We start from the raw sequence: 26834 nt of genomic DNA, 5'->3' as shown, positions 1-26834 counted from the left end.
TCCCTGGCCTAGACAATAGTGAACAGCAATACCATGTGTCTTGTAAGATATCTGGGTCTTAGCGCTGCCAGATTAGAAATGGACCTCCCTGGCACCTTCCCACTCAACTGATGCATCTGTTTTTTTTTCCTGTCAGGTGTGCCAGAAGTCCGGTGAGATCTCGCTACTAAAACAGCAGCTGAAGGAGTCCCAGGCAGAGGTGGTTCAGCGGGGGAATGAGCTGGTCCTGTTGAGGGCCCAGTTGAGGGAAGCCCGGGCTGAGCTGCAAGGCAGTGAAGAGCAGGCCCTGAGCTTGCAGGAAGTGGCTCGTACTAAGGCCTTGGAGCTAGAAGTGTGTGCCAATGAGTTGGCCAGACGCAAGAGTGAAGCAGAGCTGCTGCGTGAGAAGGTGGGGCGCTTGGAGCGTGAGTTAGAAGGACTGCGTAGCACAAGTGAGGATTTCTGCCCCCTCCTGGCTGAGTGCGATGAGGCAAAAGCCCAGCGCCAGGCGGCCGATACTCTGCAGGGCTTGCGGGCCCAGGCGGAAAGGCTGCGTGCGGAGCTTCTGTGTGAGCGGCGCCGTGGTGAAGAGCAGCGGGAGGCCTTCCATGCTGAACGTATCACCTGGCAGAGTGAGAAGGACAGAGTCATCCGTTACCAGAAGCAGCTGCAGCACAATTATATCCAAATGTACCGGCACAATCGTGACTTGGAGTGCCAGCCGCGCCACCTCAGCCTTGAACTCGAGGCCCGGGACATAGATGACTATGAGATGCATGGTGGGGAAGGCATCTGCTTTGAGGAGATAGCAGCCACTGAGATCTGAGCATGTCCGATGAATGGGCCACACTGCCACTTAAAAGATGTTGTGGGCACAGTGGCTGGTGCATGCGCACTCAGGACTCCCTCTGACTTCAAGGGATGCAAATGGAGTGAGCCCTGGACCGGTGATGAAAGGAGCCACCTACTGTAGAGCAAACTCATGAATCCCAGCGGGTAGCACTTGCATCTCCCATTAATATGACTGGAGACCCGGGAGGGGGGAGGATTCCAGTGCCACCAGCTCAACAGATTTCACTGCCATTGAGATTAGATAAGGACCTGAAGTGGAGTTTGTTTCTTGGGGGGGGGGTGTAAGAGCTACTGAGGATTTCCACCAATGCCTCCCAAACCTGCCTTAGAGGAAGGAGGAGCCAACCTCTCCTAAACCTTTATTTGGAAAGTCTGCAGCAGCAGCTGCTGCTTTGTTCTGCCAGAGCTTGGAAAGTTTCTTGTTTAGAGTCTAAACTTTAGACTACAGCTTCCAGAGGTGCCCAGCCAGCCTAGCCAGTGGCTCTATTGGCTGAGAGATTGTGGGAGTTGTAGTCCCAAAATGGATTTTTTGTTTTCCTAAGCTCTGGCCTTTAGGGGAGCTTGTGTTAGTACTGTTTTCTGTCACTACCTTTGCAAAGTGACCTGATTGGCTCTCGGCCACTATTAGGTGGAAATTAGGTTGAGCTGGCTACATTTACAGCCAGTTAGCTGCTGATCCACTTAGACAGTGGGAGGGCATCAGCACCACCTGTTTATAGGCTGTCTGGAGAAGCTTTAAAAAAAGATTTGGGATGCTCTTCTCTGACCTTTATCAGAGTCCTGTGCCGTGTGTACTCTGCATTAAGTATATCTTTTTAAAATAACATATATCTAGTCTATGGTACCAAGAAAAACTAAATTGTGGAAAAAAATAAATGGGCATATGTTTGCTTACTTTGAATAATATTACTGTTTCCCATAGTCAGGCGCTTCCCTGCACTATGCCTGACAGAAGAGATGTTTGACCTTTGGCATAGCCATTTATTTTTTGTGGCCAAGAAAGGGCAAGATATAATAATATATAGTAACAAGACCAAAATTAATTCTCAGGATACGGCTAGTCCCCAAATTCTGTGGTGTTTTTTCTTGTTGTTGTGCTTGTGTGGAATTACAGAGTATGTGCAGTCCTGGCTCAGTCTCACCTAAAATGTTGTGAGGGGGTGGTATGCTAAACCCTCTAAAGCAACTTTTTCCAATCTAGTCTTACAGAAGTAAACCTGTCCAGGCATCTGTGTTGACTGTAGGATATCATTGTGAAGTATTCTTATTTTAAGGGCCCTACACATCCTGCTGAAGAGGTTGTGTCCAGTGGCAACTGTTCGATAGCATCTCTGCATACATGGGGTGCTTGGGATCTGGCCCCCCACTAATTTCCATGATACCTCAGTGGTCATTGTTATAGGGTCTTCCCACACATTCCCCTTATTTTCCTAGAGTCTGAAGAATCTTTGACCTTGGGAAACTGCCAGGACCTACCTATTCATTAAGGCAGGTGGTGGGAACCTTTGGCTCTCCAGATGTTTTGGATCACAAGGCCTGCAGCCCCTTACCATTGGCCAGGCTGGTGGGGCTCATAAGAGAGTTTATGCTGAAACATTTGGCAGTCCAAAGGTTACCCAATCCTTGCTATAGAGATTGCTGAATCAGTAGCAGGGGTCTGAGGGCCAGCCCCACCTCTGCCCCTACCCTGAGGATGCCCTGTTACAAGAGGATCTGGGATGCACCTTCCTTACTTGCCTTGACCACTCCTGGTGGGGACCCTTCTGAATTGAGAGTGCCTTTTCCTTGGCTTTAATGCCTGGGTCTGATGGTTTCTCCACCAGGATGTGCTTTTTGGCCCAACGGTATCCATCTCCTACCGGTGACATGGTGTATCTCACTTCAGGTTTGCTTGCAGCACCCTCAGCCATTGATCTCCCCATTGTATTCCTTTCAGGCCTGTCTAGTGAAAGCCTCTGCCAAGTGGGGGTGTGGCCTTCCTTCTCCCATAGTTTTTGTTCATTAACTCTAGGAATCCTCATTCTCCAGGCACTTTCCCCCCATTCCCTCCAATAAATTCCTTGCCAGATTAGATTTAGTTTGAAACGTCATGCTTTTGAATAGCATCTCCTTCTTTTCAATCCAGCTTTAGAGGTCACCATGCCTCACTGTATACCTTTGCCTGTGTGTTATTGGCTCAGAGATAGTTTAACACCAGAGTCCTCTCATCCCGTGCACTCGCCATAACCCTACCTGCTTAAAAGCAGGCCATTTCTGAGGAGGCTTTACGTCTCATTTCAGAAGTGAGAAAAACCCAGGAGGTTCCTGGTTCAGTCCAATGACTCATCTCCTTCCCTCACCTTCAAGTGGCCATTAAAGCGCTCTGCAGATGGGCTCCTATCCAGAAGGCTCCTCTCCAAAGGGCAGGAGAATGGTGCTAATCTTTGCCCTCCTCTCAGAGTTCAGCAGACATGCTGACTGAGAACTGTAGTCCAAAAAGGTAATTTTTCTGTTCTGCCTTCTCTCTTGCTGTGGGAATGATGATGGCCTATGGTGCCCATTAGCTTCCTGATGCATGTCAGAGCTGATGTATCTCAAATAAGAGCATCCATGCCAGTATTCCTCTTTCTGCTGCACAGTCTGTGCCTAAGGAGAGAAAAGGTGAGCAAGCCAAAGGTCTTTCTAGTAGTAGTTTTCTGGAGAGCAGAATAGCCAGCTCCAGAGAAACCTTATTGGCTGGATAACCAGCCATCTCCCTTCAAAGGAGGAAAGCATTATCTTTTGAAGAGATGTGGCCCTTCTGTTCAGCCTGCACAATACAGCTGTTTTGCTACTACATGATTTGTCACAGCTCCGTCCTATGGAATCCTGAGATTTGCAGCTTATTGAGGTATTTAGAATTCTGAAAGCCCTTATGCATCTCTTCCATCTCTAGCAGAAATTTCTAAATTGCCTCACCAAACTACAAATCCCACAATTTTATAGGATGGAGTCATTAAGCAGTATCAAACTGCTACAATTCTATTCTATCTGGGCTTTAAATGAGGAGAGTGCATGCATATTCCTGTGGTTGCCAAAAGGCTAAGGGCAGAGTTGCCCTGAGTCACAAATGGATAAACTATGGGGCTGCAGAATTGAGTTTTTAATCCAGCTAATGCAAGATAAACTTACTCACTCAGCAGTCTTAGCTTTGTTGTCCATGCGATCTTACTGTGCACCACCACCCATTTCCCAATGTATAGTTACAACATGATGCACCCACTGTGCCACGAGGGTAGATGCCCATTCCCCCTGGCTGTGTAAGCTCAGAACAAGGAAACATCTCAAGTTGTAGCCGAAGTCCAATACACTCTGACATCCTGTTTAGGCCACTCGGGGAATGACTGCTCCGTTGCTAGAATCGGCATCACTTACCAGTCTCGACTAACCTTAGCATCAGTTTCTCCTATTTTTCAGCATGCAAAAAAAGTTTGGATTTGATATTCTGGTTCAAGATGCATTCCAACTGTCTAGCTGGCAGCAGGGAGTTTATCGTTTCCATTCTCACTTTTGAGATTCTGTGTCCCAAGAAAAGAAGGATTGTCCACCCACCTGTAATCATTCTTAGTTGCCATACTGCTCCTGGCTGTGGGAGTGGATGGGATGGGTGGGATGAGGGACGTACATCACTAAACCAAAGGAAAACTTGGTGCATGTCATTTTCTTGACTGTTGCTAACCAGCCCCTCTTTCTTTACCCTTCTCTCCCTTAGCACTGCTTTGTGTTTTTATTTTATTTTCTTTTTTACTTTTATTTCTGAAATGATATATTTTCCAAGCTGTGTAAATTTCTTGTACAGACTAAAAGAAAAGTGTGAATAAAAAAAAACATGAAGACACGTCTGTGTTTTTAAGAAAAGCCACATGGAGGTTTGACGGGTGGGGACAGCAGAGAGTGGAAGAGAGGTGGAATTGATGGTGGATGATGAGAGGCAGGGAGGCTCAGTGCCTGCTCCACAATGAAGGACCCTTTGCATTTAAACGCCACCCCACCCCCACTTCTCAATGCTGTATGAAAAGTGTCCAGATGCATCTTATATCCATGCTGCCTCCTTCACCCACAGGTAGCATCTTGTACAATGCCTATGAATGGTTTCGGAGGTGAAGATATTGAATTGCCCTTTAGGAAATGGATGACTTCTGGTCCAAAACTGCTGCAGTTCAAGACAGAATGGTTTCTTTCCTTAAGCAGAGCTTCTCTTTTTAAGTGAGAGCTGACACATGCTTGGAAGCAATTACTAACACACTGGTGGTGCCAGGTAACAGATCCATCATCAGCTTGAGTTCAGAGAAGACCACATTGCAGGCCCGTCCTTCTGTTCTAGCTATGCTCCCTCATGACTTGTATCATCATGAACATAGTGAAGTGGCTCCTGAGGCTGGATGGAAAAAGCCTGCTTTGTTTTTCTGTATGTCACTTCCAGGATTGCTGCCAGTTTGTTCGTCATGGACTGGATTTATCATTCAAGAGTTTCAGTCAAAGAAAGTGTTGTGAAAATATTAAGCCCAGTTTCCTGCATTTATGATCTTCTGAGACTTTGGATTATTGTCTCTTGGAAAGAGACCCATTTGCAGATGTGTATCTTTGAGTCTGAAACCATGCCACTTCTCGTTTTGTGCTTTAAACTTTTAAAAACGTGCTGGTGCCTGCCACAGAACCTGAGTTAATCATATGTCAAAAAAGTGATCAGGCTAGTTTAAACCTGGCCACGTGCCAGTTCTATGTACTGATACCTCTGAGCTACCCTTTCCTTCTGGCTCCTTACAGTTGGAGGTGACCTTGTTACTACCAAAACTTCCATTAATAGGAGAGTCATTTCAAGAACAACATGTCAAGAACAATGTTTTTCTCTCTGCTGTGTTTACGGACATGCTCACCTTGGCAGTCTGTTGTGAAACAGCTGGTCTTGGTAACAGCTGACCATGTACAGCTAGCTTTTCATTCATATCTGTTGTGCTTTCTGAAGACAACACGTGATACTTGGGCTACGGCACATTGGCCTGCACTTTCTCATGGCTGCCTCAAACATACCTTCCTAAAACTGGGAAGCTGCAACTTCCTCCACGGAGCCCCCAGCTTGCTGGGTGGCTGTCATTTTATCAACCTAGCCAGCGGTTTGCTTCATGGTACACTACTACCTTTCTGAGTGATAAGTAGGCATAGTAAGTGGGCCCTTTGCTGACCCCCTGGAGCTTCTTCTCATGTCTCAGCAGGTCATGTTCTTCAGGCCAGGTTGCTTCATCTGCAGCATTTACTTGGTTTTCTTCGGCACTTTCACCACAATTTCCATGGGCTCCTTGGCTTTGTTGCGGTAGGCCTGGCGGATTATGTCCACGGCTCGCTGGTGTGTTACATTCTGTAGGCTTTCTCCCTCCACAGCAACTAGCTCATAGCCAGCCTAGCAGAGACCAAGAAAATTATGAGTTAGGAAGCTGTAGCCAGGTATACCAAGTGTACAATACTGACAACAAGCAATTTTACACTGTCATAGTATATTTTCCTCAAATGATATTAGCCCCTTGGTAGATGCTTATAGCTCTTAACGTTTTCCAGTGGCTGGCAATGGACTCCTTTGTTCCATACGAGCCGTGGCCGTTGCTCAGCTTAGGCCCATTCTCCATGTGAGTATTTTCCAGTCATAGAATTGCTATGCACAGTAGTTTGCATCTAGATATACAGCTGACCTATGGAAGCAGGCTTCTCCCTCTCAACAGCCCTTTTGGCCTCTTGAAAATACTATACAGCTGTGAGTGTGAAGGCAGGGGTCAGCTGTGGTGTGTAGGTGGATCCTTAAAAATCAAGCAGAGGCATCTTTCATGAGCACAAAAGACACCGAACTTCTAACTGGTTTTAAACCAGAGTAAAGCAAAAGCCAAATGAGGGGGAGAGAGTATGGAACTTGTAAGTAATGAGTTGTGTATATTTGGGCATAAAGAGATCACATCAAGATTTAAAACAAAACAAAACCCCAAACAATGTACCAACAACTGGTTTTGGGGGTGGGGGTGTAAAACATAAGGTTTATTCCTACTGTATTCCTTAGGGCCAATGGGTGAATTTTTCTTTCTTTTAGAAAAGCAAAATAGCTAAAACATGTTTCTAAAATAATGCTAATGGAATACTGGTGAACCAAGAGATAGCAAGTAACAAATTACTTTTAGCAAATGATGTTCCAGGTTCTGACATGAAGGAGATGGCAAGAACAGGCATGGGAAATATTTGGTTTTTGGGCTCCATCTCCTAGAGTTCCTCATCCAGCTGGGATTCGGGGAATTGTAGTAAAAAGCCCAAGCATTAAAATATTTCCCATCTCCATTTTTCCCCTGATCCATCCTTTCCCTTTGTCATAGCTACTGGGCATGGAGTAGCCTTTAGGCCAGGCCTTTCTTTGCTGATGTGAGAGGAGAGGTTTTCCCTCACCTGTAGCTTGAACCATCCCTGTCTCATTTCTTTCAGCCACTCCAACATGGGACAATTATGTGGGGTTGTTGTTTTTTTTAAATTGAGCCACCTGGCAAAATGGGCCCATGCAGCCTCCTACAGGAAGAGGCCACCAAAGGGGAAATCTAATTACAGCTGCTCCTGGGGACAGATGAAAAGTTGCATGGTGAGCAGGCAGGCTGGCCAAGGCCTACAATGGCTCTTTGTCAATGCCCAGCCTCATTACAGAGCCTTTGTGAAATGCTGCACAGTGCCCCAAGCCATGGGGGATCCTGAATGGCATGATCTCTCTCTCTCTCTCTCTCTCTCTCTGTATGGCCTCATTATAGCACAATAAGATTGGTTGTATGTGTATGTGTGTTTGTGATGGGAGTATGTGCAATCATTTTAAAAGAGTAGCACTACAGAGGGAGGCTTGTCTGGTGTCAAATGGGCGATGTGACATTTCCATAGTGGCAGAAATGATGCAGCTGTGCTTATCCCATTCAGAAAGGAAAGGAGAAAGGATTCCTGACTTGGCGCCTGCTGTGTTAGCTTGCTTTTTGTGTCTCTGTGATTGTGTAGAACATTCTGATTGCTGATTTGTAAGTGTGATGATCAGTGTGAGTAATCCTGCACCATGTCCTCATGCTAGTCTAGTGACCCCCCTTTCTCACAACGTAGTATGAGAAGTAGCAAACCAAATAGCTGTGTATTGTAGAGTTGCATTAATTTCTGCCTGCATGTAGAGTTGCTCAAAAGTGCAATAATCATTCCATCTGGCATTGCTACCACTCATATTCCAAAATGGAAGAAAAGGTTACTTTCCTTTCTAAAAAAGGGATGGGCAAAGTGTACAAAGTGTCCAATACCCAGATGCCCTGGCGAGCAGAGACAAGGTTGAGGACTGATGGGAGCCAGAGTTCAACAGTATTTGAAGGGCACACTTTCCTTACCCATCCTTTAAAACACAACTACAATTGAGCTTCTAAATACAGTGGTGCCTCGCTTAACGAGCACACCATATAACGACGAAATCGCATAGCGATCCGTTTTTTTGGATTGCTAATGCGATCGCTCAACTTTTTTTAACAGGGCAAAATTCGCTTTGCGAAGACCGGTAAGCGTTTCGCTTACCGATCTTCGCAAAATGAAGCCTGACGATCAGCTGTTCAGTGGCCAAAATGGCCGCCGGAAGCCCGGAAATGGCCCAAAATGGACGCGCACAGCGTTTTCGTGCCCTCGTTAAGCGAGGGGAGGGCGCGAAAATGGCTGCCGGCCATTAAGAAGCATCGCTGAGCAGTGAGTATTCGGCCCATTTGGAACGCATTAAACCATGTTTAATGCGTTCCAATGGAATTCCCTGCCCCGTTCAACAATGCTTCAGCACAGCGAAGGTTAATCTGGAGGCACCACTGTATTTTGTCTTCTCAAAAATTGCCCCAAATACTCTGGGTCTCCATTTAATACAGTGGTGCCTCGCATAGCCCGCGTCCATTTTGGGCCATTTCCGGGCTTCCGGCGCCCATTTTGGCTGCCAAACAGCTGATCGTCGGGCTTCGTTTTGCGAAGATCGGTAAGTGAAATGCTTACCGGTCTTCGCAAAGCGAATTTTGCCCTGTTAAAAAAACGTTGAGCGATCGCATTAGCGATCCAAAAAAAGGATCGCTATGCGATTTCGTCGTTATACGGTGCGCTCAAGCGAGGCACCACGGTAATGGAAAGGACAATAGTGCTAGGAAAAGGTAAAGGCAGCAAGAAAAGAGGAAGATGGAGCATGATATGGGTTGACCCAATAAAGTTTGCAAGACTTGAGCAGGGCTGTTAATGCCAGGCCCTTTTAGAAGAAAGTAATTCATAGGATCACGGACATCAGAACTGACTTGATAGTACTTAACAGCATTTTAGGATGGCTAATATTGTGAGCAAATAAATGGGCAGGCTGGCAGGCAGAAGGAAAATGTTTTGAAATGAATAAGCAGATTCAGACTGTGCTAGTGAAGCCCTGTCCTCTAGGTAGAAGGAGAAATCGTCATATGCTTGCAGGGTTAACATGGTACTTTCCTGAGCACAGATTTAACCAGCTGAAGTCTCCCTTTCCCTCTTCATTCTCTTTGCTCCAAAATAAAACAATTTTTCTTCCCCAAGGAAAACCAGTATCTCTTACTTATATGTGTAAAGATAAAGGAATATCCTTCAAATTGCAACAGTTTCATGTGATTAAATTTTAATTTGTGTAGTAAAATCACAAGTGCAATGAAGGCTGTATGTTATGGTGACGGGAATGCAATTGGAGATTTAGTGGACAATAACGTTCTGTTGCATAATTTCAAGTGTGGGCTGGAATCTTGCGCATGTGTTATCTGAGTGGGAGCTCCCACTAATTAAGTAGGGCTCCCTTCTATGTACACTTGTACAGGATTAGGCCACTCAAACAGTGGTGCACAGAACCAGATTGTTTTGACAGGAGGAGAGGGGAGGAGCAGGCTCTGGAAAGCCAAACAAGAATGAGGGGATTAGGAGAGAGCAGAAGGATTGTTGTCTGCTCTAATGCAAGCTCCCCGTGTGACCTTGGACAAGTTGCTTTCCTGCCAGGATGGGGAAAAGGTTTTAGGATGCTGCCCTATTCTAGTGTGTGTATGTGTGCGTATGTGTGGATCCAGCTGTGCAAATCCCAATGGTCCTTCAGAAGCAATTGCTTTATGCTTTAGCTGTCACAAATCCTTCTGAAAGAGGATAGAGCAAATGGTGCAATATTGTTTGCTTTCTTCTGCAAAAGCTTTGTAGGCAGCTGCAAGCAAATTGAGAAACGAGACAGCATTATTATGCAAAAATGAAAATATAAATATAATATGGACCATTTAATTTCAGACTGTCTTTTCCTTCAAAGGCTGAACTGGGAGAAAAAATGTTGGGTGGGGAGGAGGGTTTGGCCCCTATGGCAGCCACTGATGTAGTCCTGCAACCCTGCTAAGGGCTTGAAGCACCAGCATGTCTCCTGAACTCAGGATCTTGCAGGGTCTCTTCCTATTGGCTTTGTTGGTTCTCTCCCTGTATCCCCTCCCCTCAAGCAGCCGCTGTCTGCCTTTGGGTCTCATAGGAGTCTCTCCGTCTCCCGCCCCCCAATTTCCTCTCTGGGTAGGGGAGGAGTCTTGTGCTCTGTCCAAGGTGGAGGGAGCCAGCTCATCCTTTTCCTTGCCTGGCTGCCTGCTTCGGATGGCTTGAGTGCTGCTTGGCTTGCTGTGCCCCAGTCTTTGACTCTATGTGTATGCAAGGAGCCATTCTGCAACTGCCTGGTTGGGCTGCTTGGAAAAGCCACTTCTCCTTCTCTCTCACCCAACTCCCCTTGTGTGTATGTGTTTTGCAGAGCTTGGAAGGAGGGGGTGGGTGGGATAGAAGAGGGGGAGGGAAAAAGGAAAGGCTCAGCAACTGCAGCTGCCCTGAATTTCACAAGCTTTCCCTACCCTCTGCTATTGTGTGCACTCAGAAAGGAAAGGGGCATCAACATAGAAAGAATGTGTGTGTGTGTGTGTGTGTGTGTGTGTGTGTGTGTGTGTGTATTTCAGTCTCATGGAGAAACCCTGATTTCGCATCTTCACTAACAGTATGGGGCAGTTACTGGTGAACATTGTCCTGCTTCCCCTCTGTGCTGCTGCAACTACCTCCAGCTTTCCACTTAGAGATGCTGCTCCCCCCGGAAAGATCTTCTCAATCTTCACCATTGGCTGCAGTTTGGATTCTATTCCACCTGAAATACTGATCCCTGGAAAACAAAATGGTACTGTGATGGACAAATCTATTGGCTTTGCTTTCACTTACATAAGGCTAAAAACACACACACAAACCACACTTGGCACTCTTTTTAGGTGCATGTTTTATCCTTTCCAATTTCTGCATCAGCATTTTGTAACGAATGGGAAAGCATTTATATGCAATTATGTATGCTTTTTTGATAAATATATATTTGTAGGTACTTTCTAATATATACCTTTTTACATTAATTTGTTAATTTGCACATATTGGGATGATAAGGATTGGAGAATCTAAAGATAAAAGGGCAAGTGTATTTCATTTTGCCTGTTAGTCTATGAAGCATGGATTAGTTATTTCATACTAAAATGCTGAGCAAAATAATTTGGCCTCCATTCTTATTGTGACTGCTTGCAAACCAGTAGGAAAAATAGTGAAGCCGGTGTAATCATTGTCATTGTCTCCATTTTCAAGATATTTGATGTCATTCACAAATATGTTTTTATTTACTGTATATTAAAAAGTTTCTAACCCATCTTATATCTGCTGGTCTCAAGGCACAGTACAATTAGTGAGGTCACTTTAAACAATCTGAAACCATTTAAATAATGTTAAACAATTAAAATAATTTGGAACAACTTAAACAGAATAAAACTTGCAAACCAACAGATCAGAAAGCAAGCCTTGACTGACTTCAACAGATCTCAGATACTAGCGTAAATAACCAGGCTTTTAGTTGCCACCTAAATAAGAACAATATCAGCAGAAAGTTAGATCTCCAAGGGAAAGGCCTTCCATAACTGGGTGCTGCATCACAGAAAGCTGCCTTCTGCTTCTCTCCTCGTTTAATTATTTAAAATATGTTTACCTCACTTTTCTCCTTAAAAGGACCCAAGGCAGTTTACATTAATAAAACACAGTATAAAAGCTCACAGTATGTATACAAATAATTTAAAAGGATCAAACAAATACCATACAAAAATCATAATCAACACCAAAACACATTCAAAGCAATATGATACCACATACTGCATACTCACCCACCCCAGTCTTAATAATATAAGGAGAGGCCCTCCCTCCAATTTTCAGTGCATGCATATTCCTACTCGGGTCAAAGTCCTGTTGCAACCTGTACTTACCTAAAGACTGTTTATTCTTAGGCAGACTGACAGTCAACAGCTCATATTCCTCTTTCTTCACATCACTGGGACCATTGGGGAGCAGACCATCCAAGACTCCATCCCCTGTCTCTCCTTGTGCAGTCCTGCTAGTCCCTGGGACCTCCTGGAAGAGCTGGGAGAGCTGGGGCCTAGCCCTGCGAGGCCTATTGATGACAGAGTACAAGGTATTCTTGGCTGTGTGGGCTTCTCCATCCGGACTCCATGCAGTGGCTTTGCTGTGGGTTGACTTGGGTGTACGTGGCCTCCCTCTGCCAGATTGTCCATCCCCTTGCTTTGTTGGTTTCCCTGAGGCTTCCAGAGTGCCTGCAGTATGTTGGGAACTCCCAGACATTCTTGTGGGCTTACTGAGAAACCAGCGGGGTTCCCTGCCATCAGCAGCTGGGGAGGAGATGCTGGGGGAGGTCATGTAGGCATCCACTGGCACATCAGGGAGAGGAGTGTAGTTTCTGGGGTGAGTCCGCCTGGGGCTGGCAGAGACCTGCAGCCCTTTCATCCCATCCTTCAGCGCCGTCTCTGCCTCCTCTTGCTCCCCCTTCTCATTGGTCACCGGCTTGAGAAGGAAGCTGCCTCTAAAATCTGTAACCAAAGTCCACAGGATTTGAGGGTTATCATCCTACCCTCTTCTCCCCAGACCTGTCCTAGCTCTCCTCAGAAGTGGGGGAAACTAACCATTAAAAATATGCCCAAAATGTTTGTACCCTTAACTTGAAGTAATGGCTGAACATGTAAGGTTTTGCAGAGATTGGAATAGTTATTTTTTTGGGTTACAGCTGCCAGAATCCTACAGCTAATATGGCTATGGCATGTGTGGGTATGTTTATTCATTCTGCCCATACATCCTTCTCCACTGGCCACCAGTCATTAGTAGTCTGTGCTGTTCTTGGTCTCTAATATCAGGAGGAGCCACTTCCTGCAAGTCAGCCCAGTGGTCCTCTACTCAGCATGACTCCCTTCAAGAATGGTGGCTTTCCAGGACGTTAAGCAGAGATCTTATACAGCAGTGGTCCTCAACCTTGGGCCTCCGGATGTTCTTGGACTTCAACTCCCAGAATTCCTGGCCAGCAGAGGTGGTGGTGTAGGCTTCTGGGAGTTGTAGTCCAAGAACATCTGGAGGCCCAAGGTTGGAGACCACTGCTCTACAATACTGTCCTACCAACACAGTTCTTTCACCTGGAAGTACTAGACTTACACAGGTCTACCTTTCTCCTTTAGTCCTGAACAGGTTTGCTCAGCAAAGTATTCCAGAATCAGTATAACTAACCTCAGAACAGAAATTCAAAGTCTTCTGTGACATCTGCCCCAAAATGCTAAAAATGTTTCAATTTTTTTAAAAAAGGCAGAGCTTGCTAGATTAAAGTGTGGCGGTGGTAAATCCCATTCAGATACAATGACTCACCAGGCACGGGGGTGATAAGATGTCTCTTTGGAGGTGTGTCATGCTGTGCTGGGCGGAGAGCAGGTGACCTCACTGTGAACAAGGGGAACAGTAAGTGGTATCTATCCTACATTGTCATTTATGCACTGATTTGCGGCAGTCCTACAACAACCTTTTCCTTTCAGTGTTCAATTGTAGGTCTTACAATTGTTATTTCTGGACAGCACCTCACAAAACGTATCCAAGCTTTGCTTCATTTCTTGAGCAAAAAACAGTTCCTGAGAGGCAAGGCGACATGATCACCATATGCCTCCTTCCCTGCTGAAATCCTATCCCCACAGAAGCCACCTTGCGTTTCTATACTTCCATTTCCCAGGCCTTCTAGATCAAGACAATACTGAATGAAATCCTTACACTTGTTCTCACAATTAATCATGTCTAGTTTGTATAGTTAGGGCCTTAATTTGTCTGCTAGCAAGCACCAAATATAAATATAAACATGTAATTTACGTGTTTCACTTCAATGTCGATATTCCAACATTTGATAATAAATATTGATTTAGCTGATTTTTTTTTTTTTGAAATTTGTCCAGATTTTTCTTTTCTGGATAAGGAACTGATAGAAATATTCTTTTCTTGATGGTGATTCCTTTGGATAGGATTTGTTCCCTCTCAGCTGTATAGAACATCTAGTTTTAAAGAAAGAGGTTATTGACAAGATCTGCAAATCCATAAGGAAACTGTAGGCTAGGTAATGGAACATAGAATTGCCCTTCATCTGCAATTGGTACTGATTCCTTTCTTACCTGTTCTGCTTTTCAGTGCATCATAGGCTTCTAGTTCCACAGGCACAACCATACTGTCAAATCGGCCTAGATCTGTGGAGGCAATCACACTCCTACAAAAAGTGTAAGAGGATATGATCAGTGCCACTTAACTGGTCCTATAATGTAATAGTACATGTCAGCCATGGCAACTTTTCATAAATTAAAAACTTCCAATTGCACCCCCAAAAGTCCTGAGGCTCCTTGAGATCTCTTTAATCAAGAAGGCCATTGGGGGTGGTGGTGAATTTTTAATGTCTGAAAATCACTGATGGCAGTAAAATCATCCTGGTGGTAGCAGTTTTTGAAAATTGAAGACTCCCCTTTGCCCTGCAGCCTGCAGTTGCTTCACTTTGACAAAAGGGATCCTTTGGGAGCCTCAGGATGAAGCGAGTGGGAGGAAGGAATGGAAATTTGAATTTATTAAAAGCCACTGCAGTTGATGACATCATAAACCTTAGGTAGCAGAAATTCTGCTACTCAAGATCAGCCAATATATACTAGGAAATGAGAACCTTTTGACTCTTGCTCTATTTTGCAAAACATTTTATAGTAAAGAAACAAAGCTAAGCCTGGTCTTAGATTGATTGATTGATTCATTTGTTTGTTTGTTTGTTTGATTTAAAGGCTGGCTTTCTCCCAATAAGGGGACACAAGGCTCTTTGTATATCTTATTGTGTGCCTATACTTTGATAAAAGCATTTGTAAGTTTCAGTATGGTGGCACTTAGGAAATTGGGATTTTATAAAGCTAAATATTCAGCTAATGGCAAAAAATGCAGACAACATATGTTTAGAGAACCGTCATCCTAGGACACAAAATTTGCCCTACCTGACCCTGAAGACAACCCTGAAAGAAGTTCCCAATATTCCTAATGACTGATTGAAGATAGAATGGATTCATTTACTGGCTTTCCTTCTTCATTTTCCCCTCATAAGAAAGATGGCAAAATGAACAAGTGACAATGGCCACACTTTTGGGTAGAGTTTCCAAACATTGCTGATTCATGGACTGAACAGGAAGAATAGAGTGGTCTGCCTAGAGTGGTCGTTTTGACCAGATAGGCGGGGTACAAATAGAATAAATAAATAAATAAATAAATATCTTACTCCAGCAGAAACAGTAAACGTCCTTCTGTGATCATGAGCCATGTGTGACAGCTTCCTAGTCTACAGTAGCATTTCCCTAGTGGGATAAAGCTATACTATACCACACAGAGTCCCAGTAATGCTTCTGTCCCAAATACACATATCATTTCTCTTGCTTCTTGTTCCTACCTGACATCTCTGAGAAGAAGTAACTTCTCAGGGCGGTCGAGAATTGCCAGCAATGGTCTCACCAAATCTTCCACACCACCTTCTTGGATGTACTGTCGGCAGGGGAAAGTAATCATCAGCAGATATCAAATGGGAGCCACATTCTGTTATCCAGTTTGGACAGCTTGCCTATTGAATTCCTACCCAACCGAAAACATGTTACCTGAGGCAAAGGGCAAGGGTATGTTTCGCATACAGAGGCCAAGTGAACTGGCTGTAGAACCTTCCTTCAACATTAGCATATTTAAGGGCAACTAACTAGACAGTATCTAGAGCACACACTGCTCCTTCATCTAGGAGAGGGGCCTGTCTGGTGGACTGAGGAGAAACATCTGAGAACTCTATATCTCATTCTGCCTCATTTTATATAATGGTAGGGCTGGCCTTGACTCCCATTACTATACTGCTACTATTACTGTGCCCAAACAGTCACTTATGAGCACAGTTGCTATATCTCTTGCTGCTCAAGTCTTGCCATCTTTCAGCAGTGTGGCTTTGGCTTCAGAATCTAAGGCAGCCTTCCTCAAGAACTGGAGAACATCTGTTTCTCTCCAAATATGTTGGACTACAATTTGGCCATGCTCAAATGGCCAGTTATGGAATGATGGGGGTTGTAGTCCAACTAAACCTGAGGGAAACAGGTGGGGGGAAGGTTTAGTTAATGAGATGGAGACAATGAGTTATTGTGACTCCATCAAAGGCTGAGAAATTAAATTTGGAATATTATGCATGAAAACTAAAAGAAAATTCAAGCAAGGATTTAAAAGTACCGATTCTAAACCATTTACTTCCCAGAGAGTATGCTGCACTGCTCCACAATAGGACTTAATTATATGTAATTATACATATAAGACATACATTGTGAATTTACAAGGGGAACTCTTATATTAGGGTACATGATGATTTTAAATTCCAGGCATATGAGCACAAAGATGGTTAAATCCAGCTCTCATAGAAAATGAAACGCTTTAAATGAAAAGGAACCAGACTCTGGGCTCCTGGTAGTGTCACCCTCCCTATGTCCTAGTTTTATTTGACTATCCACAAAACCCTCCCTCTCATTCACTAGTAAAAGCATCTCAAGATTAGTGCCCCCTCTCTGTTCTTCTCAGTAGCATTCTTGGCAATGATGGCTGGTGGTCCAGTCAAGTGTTGGTTCAGAGCACCCTCTGGTGGGCAGTAGGGAGGCACTAAAAAGTGGCATTCATGGCGAGAAGAGGCAGCTTAAAGGGGAGGGAGTGGGGATAAATAACAATGCTGCAATGACTGTCAGACTGTGGGGCATGCTGGTCTAAACTAGTCTGAGGCAAATCATTGCTCTACACTACCCTATTTTCTGCTACCTTAAACCACTGGTATAAGGGCATACTGCAAATAAAGGCAAGCCAACAGACCAATACTTTGCTGTTAAGAAAATATACAGAGCGTATCAGACATGGTTATAGAGATTTACCAAACCAGTTTCCAAAGGGGAAGTCAGATTAGAGCAAAACCAACACAGAATTCTGTGGCTAAAAACTAATAAATGTATTATACTGTAAACTACTAGGTACTATAATCCCCCGTGTCCAGAGAAGGACAAAAGCAAAAAATGTGCAGGAAGAACAAAAAAGAAAAAGAAAAGAATCAGGAAGTATATAAAAGCAAGAGCAAAGCATTCAGTATATATTAACATATATAAAATGTAATCAGGTTAGGCATACATATTAATGTAATTTTTCGTCTTTAAGGGAGCTGCAGGCGCTTTGTTTTTATCAAACCAAAAAGCTAGCAAGAAACAAAATAAGGAAAACCATGGTCAGCACTTAGAGATGATGGGAGTTGTATTTCAATGACACCTGCAAGGCTGTGGGCTCCCCATCTCACACGGTGGCCTATCAAATTCCTCGTTGCGGGAGGGGAGAGAAAAGTTTAGACCACAAAAGTGGTGCAGAGGTGTGCAAATAGAACTTATGAGAGAATGGAGGCAATTTTAATTTTTTTAAAGACGTTGCTTGGAGAAAAGTCAACTTATTAAGACTTGGTGGCAGGCAGAAGTAGTCTACTTACCCGGTTGCAGTGTCTCAGCACTGCAGCTACTTCATCCTCCATCAAGAGCTTCCTGGCCATGTCCTCAATCAGCAACAGATGACTCTCAAGGACTTTGCTATGTTCACTACCATTGTGCTGTGGAGACGAGAGTACAGAAGCCTTCGAGCTTAGGGAGGTGAATGGGCGGCCTTTTTCTGGGGAACAACCACCAAAGAAAGTCAGCACACACAACTTACATCACGGAGTAACAAAGTGAGGAGGAGAGCATCTGCAACCCAGAACCACAATTCTGCAACACATGCACATGCAGTAATACACACCTGAGCCCTGCTCCCAGAATTGTACGCACAAACATTCTCTATCTACAAATGTTCCTCTCACAATTTTTTAAAAACAAAAATACAGTCTGAGTTTGGAAAAGGTACTTTTTTGGACCACAATTACTAGTAGGTCCTTTGAGCCCTGAGAAATCCAATATGGCACAGTGGTAAGATGTGGAGAATTCTCTCACACAGTTTGGAGAAGGGTGAGAAAGGCACCCTTTGCACAGCCTAATGCAGAGTGTTTTGTTCTTCCTTCCAACGTATTTTTCTGATTAAAGAAAAGAAGCAGCAATTGGTGGGGGGGGGACTTCAGATGGCCTATCTGTCCCTTTAGCAAAATTCAATGAATAAAGGAAGCAAAGTGATTGCACAATCTATTGATATCCTTGGGGGAGCAAGTAGGGAGTTGCTCCCCCAAATCCCAAATATGTTTATTGTTTTGAGGTACAAAGACAGACACATTGCCTTTTAATGGAAGGCACATTGTAGGCAAACTGTCTTAACATATTACTGTGCTAGCTTTGAGCTCCTCCCTCCAAATTCCTGTGGAGACTGTCTTGGTACAGTGACCACTTCATCTGCATGAATCACCTTATTTGGCTCATAATTCAGGAAAAGAAGGCCACATTCCTTGTATTCAAGAAATCACAAATATAATAAATAAAGCTTGGGGAAGTTACATTTTTGTACTATAAAACTCTGGGATTTCTAGGAATTTTAACCCCAAAGAATAACCTTTCCAAACCCTGATAATCATCAAATATCTGAAGGGGCAGCCTTTTATGAAAACTTGTTACCACAAAACCAGCCAACAGACTTGTGGCATCTTAAAGACGAATATATTTACCATGGCACAAACCTTTAAGTGAACTGCAGTCACACTTGTTGTGGCACAATCAATGTGCTAGTCTTAAGGGGACAGGAGAGTCTTTGGCATATGGACGTTTTTGTTCAATGAACCTCCTTGAACATTAGGTTACAACAATACATGTTGGTACATGTCCTCCTCTTGAACACCATGGCATGGAGTATTCAGCTTCTCACATTGAGTCAGGCTAGGCTGGACACAACAGAGCAGATATCTGTGTGTCTGCCCAGTCCACTAACCTACAATGCATGCATGTGTCTGTATTTACTTGAAGGGGAGGAGAACTTGTGGAAGAGTATAACCCTGTTACCTGCCTCATTTCACTTTCCTAAGCTATGTTACTTTAAGAAACCTGCCCCAGCTTAAATACTAGGCATCAACTGAGCCGGGATTCAATTGTGTAGAACAAGTTGGGTATAACATATGGTCCTCTAGATGTTACTTTCCTTTCAGTTCCTATCCTTTTTCAGTGTAAACAACACTGCCTAGGGCTCATGGAAGATGCAGTGCTGGTTGTCCAAAGTGGGCCCTTCTTTTAATGTTACACCAGTAGTCAAAATTGGCTGCTATGGTCTAAGAGAGGGTTCCCCCATTCTCCTTTTCCCCTCATGAGTCACAAGGCCTGCATTGGTCCCCAGGAGAGTGAGGATCAGGCTTCTGTGGCAAAATTACCTCACAGTTCATTCCGCCTTAACAACAACAACAACAACAATTTATATTGTACTCTACACCAGGGTGCATTCCAATAAAATCACAGCAAGTTGGCTTGGTGGTTAGAAATGTGAGTCACTGACTTTTCCCTGGCATCAACAGTAAGTATGATGATTAAGTGGGGTTTAGGTTTGGAATAACATCCTTTCCTGCCCTGCTTTATCCAGCCATGGGCAACTCCCATGATTCTGTTTACTATGCTGCCTAAGACTGATGGGACTTGTAGTCCAAATCCATCTTTCATGTTATGTCTTTTACTACAGTGGTTGTTCAACATAATTGGAGGCATGCTAGACAACTTTTCCTTCTAGAATGTTCTAAGTTCACAGAAAAGAAGGCAATGTTTGGAAGAAGTAGTCATTGGCATTATGATACAACTATACACACAGACATGCCAGACATGCACAATGTCTGAAACAGGCTCACGTCAAGCTACACTCTGCTGGGAAAGGCCCAGCCTACATTCCAACTCAGTTACCCCATTTCAGAGTCCGGCTGACAAACCTCTGTACAACATTGACTGCAGATATGGGGGGTGGGGAGGGGAGACAGCACAAAGATGAAATAATTAGGAATCTGCTGTGAAGCAGGATGGATGAGAGGAAAATGGCAGCCATTTTAGACTGGCCTCTAGGCTGGTTGTTCACTCTGGTGGAAAAGTACAAAAGGAAAAAGGCGTACCTGCCATTAGCCTTTTTTGGCAAGCGTCTCTTTATGGACATAACTCCTGCAAATCTAAAACATTTGTTTCTGACACTCCACATCAGGGACCCAGTGTTTTAAGGCTTCCTTCCCACCCCTCTAAATTTGCTGCAGTGCCATTGACCATGAAAGCACAATTTGTCTTCTCTGTGTTACTGCCAAAAATAGGGGTGTGTGTATCCTACGCTTAGTTTGCCCCATTCTTCAAACCCCTGGAATCTGACTACCAGCCTGTTGCCACACCTGGTTCTAGATCTAGATGCAAGACTGGCAACATACAATTTATAGTCTACTTGTTTTTAAATATTTGGGCCCCTTAGATCCCTACTAGAGATCAGCATGCACTGCCAGTACAGTGGTTTATGCCAGTTCATTTAGTGGCCAAACAGGTGTTTGACACTTCAAAGTCCAACCTCTTCTGGTAGGGACCCACTCAGAGGCAGTGGCCCGGCTTCACTGACCCGCCTCCTCTGGATGCTGTCTCTGAGTGGGTGCTAGTCAGAGGAGGTGGGGCTTTGAGGTTCCAAACACTTGTTCAGCTGATTAAAAAACTGGCACAAACCACCAAACCATTGGTTTATGCCCATCTCTAATCCCTACTCCCATTCCCAAGTTTTAATAGGAAAAGACAGAAAATAAGGAAGCACACTTATCTTAAAGCGCATGGCTCCCATGTGCTTTGGATTGAAATAAACATTTACAAAGAAGCTTAATTTAATTTAAAAAAAATTAAGTTTGTTTAATTTTGGGCTGTTTTGGGAGATAAGCTGGATACAAATAAAATAAAATAAATAATAAATGAGGTATTTTGGAACTGGAAGTGGACTTTTGGCTGCTTCTAATTTCATTGGGAAGAGGGTCTCTGATGATGAGTGTCAGAATATAGGTGGGTCTGGGTAGTGGAACATTCCTCTTCTCCAAAGCCACCTAGCCCTGTTCTACAGGTGCCGGAAAGAAGTCATGTCTGGATACCTTTCTCCCCCTCAGAATGTGCTGGTGACTTGGACCGCTTCTGTGTCTCTGGTGACCCCACGGCTGAGCTCGGCTTCCCTGATCGGGAACTCTTGAAAAACAGATTCATGAGAGTTTTGGAACGCTGGAGAGTGACCTTCTTCTCTGAGGATATTGGCTTCTCCTTCTTCCTCTGCTTTTTCTCTTCTGGAGCAAGAATTCAAGAAGTCATGTCAAGAGATCACAATTACAGGATAACATGGTCTTTTCTGCAAAGCTACTGTTCCTGAACTGGTTGTGGATACCATTTTAGAAAGTATAGAGTTGGTCCAAGATGTATTCCTGCCCAGGGCAAAGGACTGCACCTAGAAATGACTGGGCTAGCATCTGAATCTTATTTCACAGCTGGCAACAGAATGTCGGCCTTTAGTACACCTGAGAGCAATGGGCTGGTTTAGGAAGTGTAGGTTAGGCCACTGGTTCTTAACCTTGGGTTACTCAGGAGTTTTGGACTGCAACTCCCAGAAGCCTTCACCACAAGCTGTGTTGACTGGGGTTTCTGGGAGTTGCAGTTCGAAAGCATCTGAGTAACAAAGGTTAAGAACCACTGGGTTAGGCTATGTGGCATACACACCTCTGTCTGCCTAGGAAGGGGAATGGCTGCAGGCTACCACTGCTGCCCCTCAGCATCTGCCACCTGAGGTAGTTATGTCACTCTGCCTAGAAAAGGGAGCAGGAAGGTCTTTGGTTACAGCTCTTTGATTCTATCTTTCAAATGAGGGCTGAAAGTCCTCTGCATGAAGTACAAATAAAGGCAAGTGGGGGAAGGGGATGGAGGAAGGCAAGAGAAAGTTCTGTATTTCTTGAAATGAAATAATAATATCTGATAGAAAGTTATGTGAGCTGACTGAATAGCCCAGTGGTTTAGGTATCTGGCTTTGCAGTCAGAGGTTGGGAGTTTAATTCCCCACTGCGTCTCTTTTGAGTATATATAGTCAGCTTGTGTGGCCTTGGGCAAGCTGTACAGTCCAGGGCGCCCCCAGAAGAAGGGAATGGTAAACCACTTATGAGTATTGTCTTACTGGAAAACCCTGAAAAGGGTTGCCATAAGTGACTTGACAGCTCATAATTATTATTAATAGAAAATCATAAGATTTTGCCTGAACCAGGTGTCCACAATGATATTATGGTTGTTCTGAAATAAGGTAGTCCCATCTAGTAGGAAAATGTCCTCTTTCACTGTATGCATCCTCATTTTGCTTATCGGTGGAGAGCACCCCTTGGTCCCTTTCTTTGCTAGGACCTGTTGTGTTTAAAAGCTCCAGCGACAGCAGAGCATTCTTGAGGGTTGAATGCTATATGAGCCCTGGGCAAGAGAGGCCAGAACTATTTTCATGGATGGGGAAAATAAGGATGGCGTATTAATCAAAGTACTGTATACAAAAAGCTGAGATTACAGTATTTAGTCAGTAGGAGTCATCACAGATGTACAGGTTCTCTTTTAGCCTAGGAGTACACATGGTTTTGTATGGGGACAGATAATAGCTTTCACTTTGCGAAGCAAGTGTTCTTGCAAAGAAGATTTATCAAGAGCCTAGAAGCAAGGTAGCTGCTTATAATTAAGATTTTACTACATTGTACCACAATTGTAACTTTATGAGATATGAGCGGATAATACTAACTCTAGTAATGTCTCAGAACTTACCACAGATGGTCAGATAACTTTGTGATCTTTTGATGGGCTGTCGTGGTCGGCTGAGTGCCAGAAGGAGAGCAGTTTTGGGGGAGGGCCCTGTTGTTTCCTTGGTAGCTGATGGCTGGCTCTTCCTCAGGTGGAATGAGTCTTTGAAGCTCTCAGTGCGTATGGCTGTGTCTTTTAGGATTTCCATAGGTCGCACAATTCGAAGGGTCTCCGTTACCAGGCTCCCTGAAAAGGAGGCTCCGTCAGGCAAAGGATCAGTCTGCATAGCAGCCTCTGCTTTCTCTAAGGGGTGACTCCGGACTGGCATCTCAGTGGAAATGCCAACATCTACCATGCCACTTGAAGGTAAGCTGGGGATTGGAGCCATGAACAGACCATTCATGGAACTGTAGGGGGTCCCTGAGGAGTAGGATGACACGGAGGAAGAGCTGGATTCAGAGTTTTGAGACAGCTGCTGCAACTGGCCATTGGTCACTGCACAGAAAGAGAAAAACAGCCTTTTAGGAATTTCCAGACCATTAGCACCATAAATGCACAAAGGCTGTTCATTGCTGCACTGTCCAGATGTCTTCCCTGGACTCTACTTTTGTTCTGAGGTCATTGAATTTTCCCAGTGCTCAGTGTGTTATATTTTGTAACCAGAGCTTGTAAAATGTACTTTTTTGAACAAAAACCCTTAAAATCTCCTAGTCAGTATGGCTCAACAGCCATGATGACTGAGGGATTGTGAGAGTTGCAGTAAAACAAACAAACAAAAAAACCTAACCCTTCCATGTGCTGCCTGCAAGTAAGAAAAGAGCTGATATGGGAAATGTTTGGTCCTCCAGATGTTGGTATTGTATTTTGGTATGTATTCATTGATCCTTTTAGTATTGTATACATGCTGTTATTAGCTTAAATACTTTCTTTTAATTGTTGTAAGCCACCCAGGGTCCTTTTTAAGGAGGAGTGTACATTAAAAATAGTTTAAATAAATAAATAAAAACAAATGTTTGGACCGACAACCCCAATAAGCCAAGCGGTTCTGGGAGTTGTAGGTCAAAACAGCTGGAAGACCAAATATCTTCCACAGCTGTCTCAGCTAGTACAGGTTTTGCTTTGTTTAATGAGGCTGTGTATATGGCATGAACATCTGTATGATATCGGAAAGCATTTTATGTGTGTGATTTATTCTATTTGCTCTGCATTTTTAGATGCTACCTGCTTATTGGGCTATTTCCTTTATAGATAACAGCGATATTGGATGGCAAGAATAAACATTGACATACTGGGTGTCAGTGAACTAAAATGGACAGGAATGGGTGAATTCAATTCAGAGGATTATCATATCTACTATTGTGGGCAAGAATCCCACAGAAGGAATGGAGTAGCCCTCAGAGTCAACAAAAGAGTGGGAAAAGCTGTACTGGGATACAATCTCAAAAATGATAGAATGATTTCAATACGAATCCAAGGCAGACCTTTCAACATCAAAGTAATCCATTTATGCACCAACCACAGATGGTGAAGAGGCTGAAAGTGACCAGTTCTATGAAGACTTACAACACCTTCTAGAACTGACACCAAAGAAAGATGTTCTTCTCATTTTAGGGGACTGGAATGCTAAAGTAGGGAGTCAAGGAAAAACAGGTACATTTGGCCTTGGAGTTCAAAATGAAGCAGGGCAAAGGCTAATAGCGTTTTGTGAAGAGAACAAGCTGGTTATCACAAACATTCTTTTCCAACAAAACAGGAGGCGACTTTACACATGGACATCACCAGATGGGCAATACCAAAATCAGATTGAATATTTTCTCTGCAGCCAAAGATGAAGCTCTATACAGTCAGCAAAAACAAGACCTGGAGCTGATTGTGGCTCTGATCATCAGCTTCTTTTAGCAAAACTCAAGCTCAAACTAAAGAAAGTAGGAAAATCCACTGGGCTTGTCAGGTATAATCTAAACAAAATCCCTTATAAATACACAGTGGAAGTGAAGAACAGATTTAGGGAACTGGATTTCATGGACAGATTGCCTGAAGAACTAGGGATGACTCGTAACATTGTACAGGAGGCAGCAACAAAAACCATTCCAAAGAAAAGGAAATGTAAGAAAGCAAAGTGGCTGTCCAACAAAGCCTTAAAAATAGCAGAGAACAGAAGAGAAACAAAATGCAAGGGAGATAGGGAAAGTTACAGAAAATTTAATGCAAACTTCTAAAGAATAGCAAGGAGAGACAAGAGGGCCTTCTTAAATGAACAGTGCAAAGGTATAGAGGAAAATAATAGAAAGGGAAAATTAGAGATCTGTTCAAGAAAATTGGAGATATTAAAGGAACATTTTGTGCAAACATAGACATGATAAAAGACAAAATTGGTAGGGACCTCACAGAAACAGAAGACATCAAGAACAGGTGGCAAGAATACACAGAGGAATTATACCAGAAAGATTTGGATATCCCGGACAACCCAGATAGTGTGGTTGCTGACTTTGAGCCAGACATCCTGGAGAGTGAAGTCAAGTGGGCCTTAGAAAGCCTGGCTAACAACAAGGCCAGTGGAGGTGATGGCATTCCAGTTGAACTATTTAAAATCTTGAAAGATGATGCTGTTAAGGTGCTACATTCAATATGCCAGCAAGTCTGGAAAACTCAACAGTGGCCAGAGGACTGGAAAAGATCAGTCTACATCCCAATCCCAAAGAAAGGCAGTGCCAAAGAATGCTCCAACTACTGTACAATTGCACTCATTTCACACGCTAGCAAGGTTATGCTCAAAATCCTACAAGGTAGGCTTCAGGAATATGTGGACCAAGATCTCCCAGAAGTACAAGCTGGATTTCGAAGGGGCAGAGGAACTATAGACCAAATTGCTAACTTGCGTTGCATTATGGAGAAAACCAGAGAGTTCCAGAAAAACATGTACTTCTGCTTCATTGACTATGCAAAATCCTTCGACTGTGTGGACCACAGCAAACTATGGCAAATCCTTAAAGAAATGGGAGTGCCTCACCACCTTATCTATCTCCTGAGAAATCTATACATGGGACAGGAAGCAACGGTTAGAACTGGATATGGAACAATTGATTGGTTCAAAACTGGGGAAGGAGTACGACAAGACTGTATATTGTCCCCCTGCTTATTTATATGCAGAATACATCATGCGAAAGGCCAGATTGGAAGAATCCCAAAATGGAATTAAGAATGCCGGAAGAAATTTCAACAACCTCTGATATGCAGATGATACCACTTTGATGGCAGAAAGTGAGGAGGAATTAAAGAACCTCTTAATGAAGGTGAAAGAGGAGAGTGCAAAAATGGTCTGAAGTTCAACTTAAAAAAAAACACAAGATTATGGCTGCTGGTCCCATCACCTCCTGGCAAATAGAAAGGGAAGATATGGAGGCTTCAGAATGTATCCCAGTTTGGTCTGGAGTTCTTTGTGCTTCATTTGATTAGATTTATGCCCTTGATTTGAGTCAATTGTAAACTTATGAAGTCAATGCATTGGAAAACTGAATTGGCTACACTGGTTTTAGTTTTGTGGTGGTGGACATGGAATTTGGATACTTGATACTCCCCTCCTAAAGAGGGGAGTAAACCTTAGGATTTCAGAGAGCAAGCTTTATCGGTTTGCACAATAGTCACCTTTAAAGTTTGCTCTTAAAAATCCAGCAGGCTAAAGTGATTTGCACCCTGGATCTAAATCAGCATGTATATTTGCTGTGTCCCAGAAAGGAATGTGGCCATATAAGTCACTCTGTATCAGGCCTATTCAGTTCAGCATTTGAAATTTGTCTGAATCTGGTACATGGCCCTAATTAGTACTTATAACCATCTAATAAAGCCAAATAC

The 26834-nt window shown here is 43.7% G+C and overlaps 2 protein-coding genes across 8 annotated transcripts in view; one reads left to right on the top strand and one right to left on the bottom strand.

The window, feature by feature from the left end:
• LZTS2 (leucine zipper tumor suppressor 2) overlaps window positions 1-4687 on the top strand; it is a 79773-nt gene extending 75086 nt beyond the window's left edge. For all 6 annotated transcript variants that reach the window (XM_020790800.3, XM_020790799.3, XM_072995643.2 and 3 more), the window contains one exon: window positions 137-4687. In XM_020790800.3, the coding sequence (XP_020646459.3) occupies window positions 137-805 (669 nt within the window). In that variant the 3' untranslated portion in view covers window positions 806-4687. The remainder of the gene's footprint in view (window positions 1-136) is intronic.
• PDZD7 (PDZ domain containing 7) overlaps window positions 4314-26834 on the bottom strand; it is a 34966-nt gene continuing 12445 nt past the window's right edge. The window contains exons 7-15 of one of the 2 annotated variants that reach the window (XM_020790795.3): window positions 23007-23477; window positions 21323-21508; window positions 17765-17940; window positions 15677-15768; window positions 14382-14473; window positions 13597-13668; window positions 12159-12776; window positions 10932-11032; window positions 4314-6247 (exon numbers count right to left, since the gene is read on the bottom strand). In XM_020790795.3, the coding sequence (XP_020646454.3) occupies window positions 6101-6247; window positions 10932-11032; window positions 12159-12776; window positions 13597-13668; window positions 14382-14473; window positions 15677-15768; window positions 17765-17940; window positions 21323-21508; window positions 23007-23477 (1955 nt within the window). In that variant the 3' untranslated portion in view covers window positions 4314-6100. Of the gene's footprint in view, window positions 6248-10129; window positions 11033-12158; window positions 12777-13596; window positions 13669-14381; window positions 14474-15676; window positions 15769-17764; window positions 17941-21322; window positions 21509-23006; window positions 23478-26834 lie in introns of those variants that run through there. The other variant, XM_078389449.1, reaches the window with a different exon arrangement.

This window comes from Pogona vitticeps, chromosome 3, assembly GCF_051106095.1.
Source record: "Pogona vitticeps strain Pit_001003342236 chromosome 3, PviZW2.1, whole genome shotgun sequence".
NCBI lineage: Eukaryota > Metazoa > Chordata > Lepidosauria > Squamata > Agamidae > Pogona > Pogona vitticeps.
The sequence above is the reverse complement of the archived record's forward strand: the minus strand, read 5'-3'. Positions and strand labels throughout refer to the sequence as shown.